Source organism: Erpetoichthys calabaricus, chromosome 8 (genome assembly GCF_900747795.2).
Source record: "Erpetoichthys calabaricus chromosome 8, fErpCal1.3, whole genome shotgun sequence".
In the NCBI taxonomy this organism is placed as follows: Eukaryota; Metazoa; Chordata; class Cladistia; order Polypteriformes; family Polypteridae; genus Erpetoichthys; species Erpetoichthys calabaricus.
The window spans coordinates 143,201,055-143,213,714 of record NC_041401.2 but is presented as its reverse complement, the minus strand read 5'-3'; the positions used below and the strand labels follow the sequence as shown (position 1 = coordinate 143,213,714).

At 35.3% G+C, this 12,660-nt stretch overlaps 1 protein-coding gene across 17 annotated transcripts in view; it reads right to left on the bottom strand.

Annotated features, from left to right (window-relative positions):
• Positions 1-12,660, bottom strand: part of LOC114656134 (poly(rC)-binding protein 3) — a 366,542-nt gene that overhangs the window by 41,504 nt on the left and 312,378 nt on the right. For 9 of the 17 annotated variants that reach the window (XM_051931201.1, XM_051931203.1, XM_051931195.1 and 6 more), the window contains 7 exons: positions 10,704-10,727; positions 10,468-10,500; positions 9,200-9,316; positions 5,572-5,703; positions 4,837-4,965; positions 1,732-1,875; positions 238-279 (listed from right to left, as the gene is read on the bottom strand). In XM_051931201.1, the coding sequence (XP_051787161.1) occupies positions 238-279; positions 1,732-1,875; positions 4,837-4,965; positions 5,572-5,703; positions 9,200-9,316; positions 10,468-10,500; positions 10,704-10,727 (621 nt within the window). The remainder of the gene's footprint in view (positions 1-237; positions 280-1,731; positions 1,876-4,836; positions 4,966-5,571; positions 5,704-9,199; positions 9,317-10,467; positions 10,501-10,703; positions 10,728-12,660) is intronic. The other 8 variants (XM_051931198.1, XM_051931197.1, XM_051931196.1 and 5 more) reach the window with 2 other exon arrangements.

Genomic DNA, 12,660 nt, shown 5'->3' with positions numbered 1-12,660 from the left:
TGAATTTTTAGTGTCAGCATGTCCAAACAGGCCAAGTCCTTTAAAATTATTCCATATTGGACAGTACAGGTTAGAAGAGCCATTTCAGATTGACTGATAGTAATATGACATAAATTACATATCAGATGGTTTATTAATATTATTAATTAATATTAATATGAACAATGGTAAATATACAGTAAGCATGCACACACTGTAAAACATAATATAAAGGGTAAAAAAAGAACAAGAACTCACATCTGGATGAGGAATGGCATACTGTCCCTGAATAGTATATGCCTGTACAAGAAAACAGAAAAAACAAAAATCACAATATTTAGAGACCTATTTAATTTGTGCATTTAAACAGTACTACTGCATTTGTAGATCTAATTTTTTAACACATTTATTTTCTAAACACACTGAAGTTTAGAGAATGGAGGTTGATGTGAACAGTTAATTTACAGTACTTAATGCTTTTACCCAAATGACTAACAAATGATTGTTTCCATAATTCATCAACTGGGGCTCAGACAAATATTTTGACTCAAAGTACAAAAAGAGTAAATAGTGGGGTAAAGGAGGCTGCCTTGCAGTTTTATAGTCTAACTTCTTGCTCACTAAGCTAGGCTCTTTTTTTTTTAAAAGTCCTACAGCAAGCATGTACCATGTTTGCTCTTTATAAACTGCCATGCATTTCAGATGTATTCATTCAACAGGTTCCACCACACAGAGCTTACATACAATAATGTTCTGTTTCAAAGTTTAAAAACATGTCTTCACATGGTAATAAACTGCACAGGACATATGGAAATTGAATGAGCTGATAGAACATTATGTTGTAAAACAAATGGTGATATCAAATCCTTAGCACTGTATAACTAAAAGTAAAGTATTATTTACAAGTAAGATAACAGTAGTTATAAAATATTGCGTGTGATGATCAGATCAGTAAATGAGCACATATTAGCTCCACTCTTGCTATGGACACCTTTAATGTTTCCCACTGAACTGAAAGTCTTCTGGGAAAGTGGAGGAGTCACTGATTACACCCATACAATTCTTGGTGTAATGTTTGAATTAATTTTCTTTTGCTGTTTGGTCAGTGAGCATAGCTACAGTATCCTGTCCCACAAAAGAAAGTGATCTTTTCAGGAGGATCCAGGGCTTGAATCAAAACCATGCAGAAAAAAAATACATAAAATTATAACTCCCTTAATATACTGTACTTTACTTGCTTTATCTAAACATACACCTCTGAGATCTATTTTCCTCTGACCTCTAACATACAGTACAGTATGCTTTCATTATATACTGTATAATAACACATTTTTACTAAGAACATAAGTAAAATGTGAAATGTAAAAGTACTTTGTTAATCTTTTTTCATTGTACTGTACACAAAAATGATGCAATTTATATCAAGTTTTTCTAATTATGAGATGTGTCCATTACTGGAAGAGAGAGAAATAAAGAAATTCATTTACCATTGTTTCCCAATAAAAACTGATAAAACCTTAAAGACATTTCTGAGTTGCTATATTTGTTTTTATATTTATAGTAAAACACACACCTCAAAGCAATTAGATCAATTGGTCAAAATTAAATGGTTTGATTATCAAGGGCAAAGATTTGGTATGTATGTTAACTATATGTTTTGGCAAACAATTTTTTAATCTGTCATCCAGTTTGATCTGCCCCCAGGTTTATGAGCATGCAAGTGAGAAGGTGAGAAAACCTGAGTGGACTAACAGGCAGTGGCTGGTGCTGCAGTAAAAGGCTGAGGTTGGCTGCAGACGCTGCCAGCGGGTCGGCTCTTACCTGGCCACCTGAAAAAATGACGGGGGTGGAGGCGGGCTTTGGGCGGTAGGGAATGGTGGCACCTTTCGGTGGGGACTAGGAGAGGGGAACAGGGAAAGGTAGAGACAGCATTAGACCAGGATCCTTTAAAAGAGAAAAAAATAACAAAGAAACAAAGCAGGTACCAAAATACATTTAGTCATAAGAAACCAATTTCTGGCAGTTTTTTTTACCCATCAAATGGACAAATACTTGGGCAATACAAAGTAACTATTTGACTGTTTTTTAACTATTAGTCTTTGAGATGCAGGAGAAAACTCACTCAGGCAAAAGGACAACATGGAGACTCTAAACAGACAGAGCAGGTATTAAGTCTAAAACTATGTAGACCACAGTTAAAATACTCTGAAAATGCCCATTAATAAGCTAAATACCAACTGTCTATGTAACATACAAATTACAAGTATATTAATCTAAAAATAATCAAATAGTACTAAATCATTGTATACTATAATGCATACATCCTAAAGATTACTGAACACAGTCATTTACATCATTTACAGTAAAAACGCTTTCTCTCATTAAATACACTAGATACTTTCCTTTTATTAGAATAAAGTTTCTTCATTGATATTAAAATATTAAAAAACATTAAAATCTTTGTTTATAAAAAGTGTCATGTAGTGCATTTTGAGATTAGTTTTGTTTCCTTTACAAGCAGAACAAAACCTAAAGTACCATAAAAATTAGCTTATTGATGCAAAGCAGCATTTTCTTTAATTGCAACATGGCTTTACATTAATATATACTGGTACAGAGGTATATAGGGCATGAAGGGATGTGCTGTACCCTGTGTAGGAAGCTATTCAGTAACAATTAACCCTCACAGTTTATTGAATATATATATATATATATATAAAGTTTTTTATATATAAAAAACTGGCAAAATGTAAACAGTTCCACTGCATTACACAATATAGAGTATATGAACTCAGATTTAACTGGCATCCATATGTAATTGATTGACGATTTAACTAATTTCTCTCTTAATTTATTCTTACAAGTTGACAAGTTACATGAGCAAAATGTAATACTACAGATGCTGCTCTCATTATGGATATATTTCTTTCAATTTATAGAGTTTATCCTAGCTTCATTTTAAGGTCACATATTCTTTAGACTTTTTCTACAATTTGGTCCAGTACAGATGGACCAAAGACCCTTAACTGGTGAGGAGGCCAATGGGATGGAAAGACAGGGGTGGGGACAACATGGCAGGGCTACATACTGCCCTGACACACTAGGTGGCAGCCATCCTGGGTGACTCGACCTGTATGACCACAAACCAGGCAAGGCATTCTGGGAACAGGAGTCCCATAGGGTAGCCTTGTCAAGTTCTGTGGGTGCCGCCAAGGGGATGCAACATGGATATGTGCTCACTACATTGTGGAACTTCTGTTTGACCCAGAAGTACTTTCAACAAACTATGCCCTAGCACCAGAAGTACTCCTGGGTCTAAGATTAAAAAAAAGCCACTCTACCTCATGTAGGTGAGTTTGAGTCGGGTGTGGAGGACGGACAAGGAGGAGGAGAAAAAAGAAAGAAACAGAAAGAGCAAGAGAGAAAGAATTGTGTTTGAAACTCAGGACTTGTGTCTATGGAATTGTATCAGAGATTTTGGGTTCTGCCATGCCCCTGACTGGTCACAACACAGATGTTTTGCATTGATTTCTTTGCTCTGTTATTAATACATGGCCTAACCAGTAATCAGTTTGTAACTGTAGTACATATTGAATAACCATAATAATCAATTATCAGTTATCCTGTTTAATATTATTGCAGGTATACATGATTATGTGGTTGGAAAACCAATAAATGAGGTACCTATAAACCTGTATATTAGAAAAGATACATATTTTTTTATATAAACTATCTCTCTATCTGTTATGATAAAAAGAAGATTTTTCAGATAAGGAAGGTGGAAGTTCTGAGGTAAGATAGTAATTTAAGGTAAGGAAAGTAAGAGATACGTGTCGAGATAAGGTAGTATACTTACTAATCATGGCCCTGAAAAGTGACTGTGTTGTACATTGATTAGCATATGCAAGTAAGAATTTTATAGTACATGTGATAATGATAACCCTATAAACCTATAATTATTATTACTATATTACTATAACTGTTTGTTTAGCTGTACAGATTATAAAACATAATTCAATGTAAAAAGTATTCATATTTGAATATTTCTGGCATGATAAGGAAAACAAAAACTATCACTTCAATGCATTCAACTCAGTGAGTATTATTACTGTGCAAGAGTAGTTCAAGGCTTATGAAAGCTCATGATGTCTGATTACATGATGAACTGCAAACTATCTTTGCTATGTTAGTCTACATCTGAGATCCTCATGATCAGTCCTGTAAGCTTAGTGGCTGAAAGTTTTTACTCCAACCCAGTTTCCTAATTAAAAGCCAATTATTTCTGCTTAAGTAATTATTGCTCAAGCAATGGTTTTGTGCTTTAGTTAGTTAACTTGCTTATCAAGGATTTCTAATATGAATTGCTGCTTTTAGTCTTAAACAGCTGCATTCTCTGTTTTCAATTACGACTTGTTTTCTTAGCCAACTTCTAATTAACAATGAGATGCAAATGACCTGTGTGTGTGTGTGTGTGTGCGCGTGTGTGTGTGCGTGTACTTCATCATAAAGCATCTGTTTTGATAAAAAAAAAATGGAATGAAATGGAACAGAAAAAAGTGGAGAACTGAGAATTACATATCTGCTCTGGGCCACCGATCATTTGGAGGATATCCTCAGAAATATAAGAATGACCTGATATGGCTAAATGATAACACTAATAAACCATTAAGTTAAGTAAGTGTCATTAACAGCAAAGAGTGGTTTTTAATTTCAAAACTGTGTTGGACCAAATACCTTTAGCCACTGCTGTCCTCTAGGACCGAACTTGAGGACCATACTATAAAGATTTAATTTATTCTTTTAACATTATCTACAATATTTTTGAGGTGTTCAGGTCACATTTTCACCATACTTTACCTCCAGCATGACCACACAAATCTGTTTAACACACTGAATGATGGCATCAGGTGTTCCAGAGATTGTCACGGCACGCTCTGTTGAATTGGGTAACATGTCCCCAGCTACCTGAACTTGAGCTCCTGTTGACTGAACAAAAGAAAAGTGATCACCAGTGCCTACAAAAATGGCAAGAAATCTTGGATGTATCTTTACATGGTTAAAAGAAAGTGCCCTCACTTGGTGATTGGCCAAATAAACAAATTTGTAGGCAAGAAATATGCATTAATATCAACCGCCAATTTCAATTTACAATATGTCACAGAAATTAAAGTACACAAGTTGAGAAACCAATCTTTTTCAGTCAGATGTTTTTTTTTTTTTTTTTTACTATTACTGTCCTTTTATTTCCAACCTTCATTAGTTAAGCATCAGGGTCATCGACTTACAGTAAATACAGGTACAGAAAATACAGTACATAACATAGTAAATGTTCTGACTATTAAACATATGTGCATCTCATACTTGGATGCATTGAATTTCTCTCTTAGGCCAACTGATTTTGCTGTGAAATACACATTCCAGATCATGCTAATATTTTCCAAGCATTACTTGAGCAGCCAAAGAGTCACCTTTTCTAAGGCATGGCAGGCAGCCTTGTTAGATGGTGATGCTGAACTTTTTGTGTTGTATTTACTTTCTTTCTAAGTAATAATGATTACAGTTTGCTCAGGCTAAGAAGACATGCATAATTACCTCTCGGATTTCTTTTATTTTTGATCCTCCTTTCCCAATTAATGATCCACACTGGCTAGCTGGTACAACTAATCGAAGTGTGACTGGAGGTTTACTGGTAGCTGGACTGTTGCTCATTGAATTAATTATATCCTAAAAAAATTGAACATTTAATTAAGTATTTACATTATATCATAAAAACCATAGCAAACTAATGTTCACATAAATCAACAAGGAAAACACTTAATTGATAAAAGAGAGGTGATAGATATAGCTAGGGATTAAATTGTTTTCATTAGAAGAGGCCAAGTACCGGAATGAAAGAATGATGTTTGGGATTAATCATGGTCTTGCTGCATTCCTTGATTTCTCCTTCTTTTTCTTCTTTTCCTTGTAATTATTTTCCCCTTCTTTCCCTTCACGTTAAACCCACAGTGGGCTGGAATTTAACTTATCGTTTATTTCTCAGGTGCACTGCCTGCCATGGCAATCAGCTAAAGTTATATATGTTAAGCTGTGGAAGACTCAGTTTTGCATGAATTGGCACACATTCTCTGGAGTGGTGTGGTGCTACATGTTCAGACATCATTTTCTTTTTTATATCAGCTTCTTACAATTTTTCTGTAGTTGTGGATACATGTATTGCTATTTTCCAATAAGTGTTGTGTTGGTGTTTAATAATTGGTTAAGATATGTTTATTGTGTGCCTTATTTTATGAGTGGTGCTGATTATCATCTTTGTTAGAGTCTAGTTTTGTCCAGTGTTGGTGTCCTCTGAAGAAAATCATGAGTAAAAAGACTGTCAAGACATATAAAACAGCAACACTGAACAGTCAGCTATCATCACTTTTATTGTATACTAGTTGAAGTACCTGAGTTTGCCTAGGTATAAAAGTCTACAAATCCCCTGTCAAAATAGTAGATTTTGTGTAATAAAAAAATGAAACCAAGATAAATCATGTAAGAATGTATTCCACCTTTTACTGCAAAATTGAATCTATACAAAGAAGGTAAAAACAAATCAGAAACTGTTTAGTTAAAAAAGGAAAAAAAATTATACAATAACTTGGTTGCATTAGTGTGCACACCTTTTAATAATCAAGGATATGGCTGTGTTCAGAATCAACCAATCACAATAAGTCTCACCTCAAATTCTAGTTAGTATACACCTGACATCAATTGAAGTGGCTCTGATTGAGCTCAAATAAAATTTGGCTATTCCTGTAGTTAGGAGATCTGGGTTCGCTTCCCGGGTCCTCCCTGTGTGGAATTTTCATGTTCTCCCACTGTCTGCGTGGGTTTCCTCCGGGTACTCCGGTTTCCTCCCACAGTACAAAGACATGCAGGTTAGGTGTGTGTATGTGCGCGTCCTGCGGTGGGCTGGCGCCCTGCCCGGGGTTTGTTTTCTGCCTTGCCCCCTGTGTTGGTTAGGATTGGCTCCAGCAGAGCCCCGTGACCCTGTAGTTAGGATATAGCGGGATGGATAATGGATGGATGGATATTCCTGTAGGATTATTCTGATATCCTCTTGGAGTATGTAACATATTACAAAAGCCATTGTCCGCAAAGAGCTTTTAAAACATGAAAGGGTTCTCGTCATTGAAAGGTATCAATCAGGGATAGAAAAAAGTAGCCAAAGCATTAAACATCCCATGAAGCACGGCAAAGTCAATCATCAATAAGTGGGAAAAATGTGGCTCAGCAGTGACTCTACCAAGATCAGGATGTCCCTCCAAGATTGACAAGAAGACAAGGAGAAAACTGGTCAGGAAGGGCACAAAAAAGCCTACAGCAATATTAATGGACCTACAGGATTTCCTGGCAAGTATTCTTCATATGTTTGGGTTGTGTAGTAGGGTACCAAGATTAAAGCCTTTTCTCACAAAGAAAAACATCCCAGAATAGCTATAAGGTATACCCAGTCTCCCACCACTATGTGGAAAAATGTATTTTGGTCTGATTAGACCTAGGTTGAACTATTTGGCCATAATTGCAAAAAGTATGTTTGGAACAAAAATAACACATCACATAATCAAAAGAACGCTACACCCACAGTGAAGCATGGTGGAGGCAGTGCCATGCTTTGGGGCTGCTTTTCTTCAGCTGGAAATGTTTAGTCAAAGTGGATGGAATCATGAATAGCTCAAAGTATCAGTCTATTTTCTAGCATCTGCTAGAAAATGAAGATGTGGAAGAACTTCACCTTTCAATGACAATAACCCAAAGCAATGGCTTCATCAAAGGAGGATCAAGGTTCTGGAATGGCCCAGCCACAGCCCTAACCTTAATCCATTTGAAAATTTGCAGGATCACCTAAAGAGAGCTGTGCCCTTGTAAATTTGACAGATTTGGAAATTTTTTGCAAGGCAAAAATTGTCAAGTCCAGATGTGCCAAACTGATAGACTCTTATCCAAAAGACTAAATTCTATAATAAAATCAAATGGTGCTTCAACTAAGTATTAGTTTAGGGATGTGCACAGTAATGCAAAAAGGTTTCTGTATGATTATTTCCCCTCCATTTTTCACTAAACAGTTTCTGATTTGTTTTCACCTTCTTTGTATAGATTGCAATTTTTTATAAGGTGGAACAAGTTCGAACAGCATTATTTTTTTATTACAGAAAATCTGCAATTTTGGCAGGGGTGTGTAGGCTTTTTATATCCACTGTATATTTGTAATGGATTAAGGTAAGAAACCAAGTTTCCAATATGTCACCTATCTCTCTGATAACTATCAATTTCTCAGCTCTCATGAGTTGAGAATTTTTTCTGTGTATGATTGAATTCTATAATTACGGAAACTTCTTGCTGGGTTGGAACTATGAACGCTGCTTCTTTGTATTACCTGGTTTATTGTGGTCTCATGAATAAATGTTTAATTTCAAATTAATAAACTGGATGGCTGGTTGAATAATTGAATCACTAATGTGGCATTAAGCTGGGCAAAGTTAACATGTTTGTGATGAAACCTTTGCATTTTACTTTATTACACAGTTCAGTGAGTTTTCACCCATTCAGTGATTAATTTCAATGTAGCTACATCCCTGTAACGTAACAGTTGGGGTAAGAAAATATATGGATAGGCATTAAATACTATTAACATCAGAAGAATTATGCCAACAACAAAAACATAGCCATGTACAACATCTTCTCTCTAAGACTTTAAATTGCAGTTATAAACTGAAAATTTATAATCCCTTTATTTTTCAACAAATGGAATTGATGACACTAATAATAATGAAATTATAGCTTTTTTAATTTTGATTAATGTACTTTTAATTTTTAAGTCAAAACAAGACAGAAGGATAACTGTGTTCTCTTTACATCACAACTCTAACAACACTCTCTTGGTACTTCAGATTTAGAATCATTTTCTCAAATTTGCATCCCAAAATCACTAGGCCTTGACTAAGGATGGAGTTTTATTCATATTAGCTGGTGAGTTGGGCCCTCAGCATTCATTACCATGGTGACCTTGTCTTGTAATTTTTGAAAAGAAAATTGGCTGCTGGCTTACTTGATGCTGCAGACAAACAATGCACAAAAGCATAACATCCTAACCATGTTAATGAAATATCATCTCACGGACTTGTAAAATCAATAAAATCTGAAAATAAAAATACTCTGTTTTAATAAGGCAAACGATTACCTCTTCAAATTTGTAAGCAATCATAGCAAAAGCCTTAAATATTGCATCAGTTGGACCAGTGATAGTAACAATTCGCTCTGGACAATTCCCTTCAGAGATGTTGATGCGCGCTCCACTCTAAATGAAAAAAAATAGACAGCGATAATTTCCAACTAAAATTTGACATCTTTAGCAGAACAATTCAAATACTTATGAGTGCATTGTTGTCTTACTTATTTTAAATGAAAATTGAATTTTGAATGTCTACACTCTAGGTATCAATTACTTCTATATAATAACTGACCTTGACTGATTCCACATCTTTGGTTAATATTTAATAACTGTTATCAAAATTAAATAAAAATAAAATTTCAGAATGTTGGATTATTGGTGATCACTAAGATTCATATGAAAACAGTTGCTGTTTTATTGTCCATTTGCTGGTACATTGGTGTGTTCTCCTTTGTTGATCCCATTTATTACTGGGAAATAAACATACCCATTTTAAAATCTTGCACCCTGAAAATGACTGTCAGTTTTGCCCAAAGTAATGATTTTGCTGTTTTATGATCTAAAACAAAGTATTTTTTTCTCCATTTTTATAAAATTCCCAAACGAAAAATTGATTAAAAGTTTAAAACTCTGACATCTGTTAAGCACCTTAGAATTTACATTTCAGATAAAATTATATATATATAGTTCAAAATAAAATACTCTCAAAGCCATTTCATTTAATTCAGGGTTGGGGGTGTGGAGCATATTCTGGCAGGACCAGATAAAGCCCTGGATGGTACACGCAGTACCGATTTAGAGTCACCAAACAACCAATTTTATATTTAAATATACACCTGGGGAAAAAACCCACACACACAGGGAGAACATGCAAACTAAAACCAGATTGGGTTGAGAACTGAACAGCAAGCACCTGAAGCTTTGATTCAACATGACTAAACATTATGTCACTCTTCTTCATTCTATAGTATTATATGTCCATTCAGATTTATTACTTACTGTATTGTAAACAGTTTAAAATGTTATTATTTTTTTGACCCACACTGGAGGTCCACAACAAACTCAAGTGGGAAATAGTACTGCTCAGCAGACCTGGACTGAGCCAAAGACCTCAAGAGCTATGTTGGCATAGTATGCCATTTGTAAAACCCAAAATGAAATATGCTAAACGTGAAGTTAACAGACTCTTCTAAATTCACAATTCCCTGCTGTACCTTTTGTAAGCAGGCCTTTGGAAAGTATTCAGCACAATTTTATAATAATCAAATGATGCTTACCTCTTCACGCATTTTCTTAACAGTCTCTCCTTTCTGAAAAATAACAAAATGTTTGACTTTTTTTGCAGAATACTAAAACTCAAAATATTTTTTAGATGGGACTTGAGAAAGATTCTCAAAGGGCTCTGGAAGAACTCGTGATTTTATCACATCTATAACATCTACCTTGTTAAATACAGCATCTTATCTTTAAACAGATTTAGCTTGCACAGAAAATGCAAAAGGCACATGTTTACCTTGCCAATAATACTGCCAACTTCCTGCAATAAAAGAAACATATTTGAAATTAATAATTAATATTATACACCTATATTAAGGTACTCAAGTCCAATAAAATTGACTTAATTTAGTAAAATGTCTGATTACTTTCTGAAACTACTATGTGTAAAACAATAGGATTATGTTACTAAGCTAAAGCACACCACACAGAATGCTTAGTGTCATCAGATCTTCTCACAGACTCTCAAACAGTGCTTGCCAGATATTTTTCTTTCTATGCCTGTTTTTAATAAGTTGTTATGAATCTGGGTTTTATTTACTGTAGAGCCTGTTTTGATTTAAATAGAAACCTGGAAAAAGTTTCAAGATGTAATCTAACAGAAGGTCTGTTCTATCTTTGGCAGAATTTGCAAGAAATATTTTATTCAACTCTACAATAAATACTTTGTCCTTTTGAATGCTTGTATGGATTTAAATCCAATTTGCTAAATATTCAATGATCTAGTCTGTTGGATTACTTTGTTAAATTATGGGACAAGTGGAATACTGTCAGGAACATCTTTTTCACTGCATGTTCCTCAGCTAAGCAGTTTGTGGACCGTAAAATACATTCTGCCCCTGAGTTAAGGTTCACTACATTTGACATTTGCCTGAAAACTTGCTCTTAGGTATCTAAATCCTTACATCATCTTTAATCATGTAATCCCCAAGGTTAAAAACTTAATTTGCCAACATATTTCAAAATTCACCATATTTTATATGTGTATTTATATAATATATATGTATATATTTATACAGTAATCCCTCCTCCATCGCGGGGGTTGCGTTCCAGAGCCACCCGCGAAATAAGAAAATCCACGAAGTAGAAACCATATGTTTATATGGTTATTTTTATATTGTCATGCTTGGGTCACAGATTTGCACAGAAACACAGGAGGTTGTAGAGAGACAGGAACGTTATTCAAACACTGCAAACAAACATTTGTCTCTTTTTCAAAAGTTTAAACTGTGCTCCATGACAAGACAGAGATGACAGTTCTGTCTCACAATTAAAAGAATGCAAACATATCTTCCTCTTCAAAGGAGTGCGTGTCAGGAGCACAGAATGTCACATAGATAGAGAAAACAATCTCTAACAAACAAATCAATAGGGCTGTTTGGCTTTTAAGTATGCGAAGCACCGCGGCACAAAGCTGTTGAAGGCGGCAGCTCACACCCCCTCCGTCAGGAGCAGGGAGAGAGAGAGAGAGAGAGAGAGAGAGAGACAGAGTTTGTTTTTCAGTCAAAAATCAATACGTGCCCTTCGAGCTTTTAAGTATGCGAAGCACTGTGCAGCATGTCGTTTCAGGAAGCAGCTGCACAAAAGATAGCAACGTGAAGATAATCTTTCAGCATTTTTAGACGAGCGTCCGTATCGTCTAGGTGTGCAAACAGCCCCCCTGCTCAATCCCCATACGTCAGGATCACAGATAGTCAGCGCAAGAGAGAGAGAAAAGTAAGCAATCTAGCATCTCAGCCATCTACCAATAGCGTCCCTTGTATGAAATAAACTGGGCAAACCAACTGAGGAAGCATGTACCAGAAATTAAAAGACCCATTGTCCGCAGAAATCCGCGAACCAGCAAAAAATCCGCGATATATATTTAAATATGCTTACATATAAAATCCATGATGGAGTGAAGCCGCGAAAGGCGAAGCGCGATATAGCGAGGGATCACATATAATAAATATATACATAAACTATAGTCTGAAAACATACCAGAATGACTAAAAAGGAAGAAAAAAAATAAAAGGAAAGAAACACTACTGAGTTGGCAGTCACAGTCATATTGAGGCAATATGCCAGTGTATTGACGCTGGTATTAAGGAGCCCCAGTAGCGTTTCCTGACTCACTTCTGCTGAATAATTTGTTGCCTGAAAAGTAATGTGTCAGAGATAGGATGTGCAGCATTGTTCACAATGGCACTCAGTTT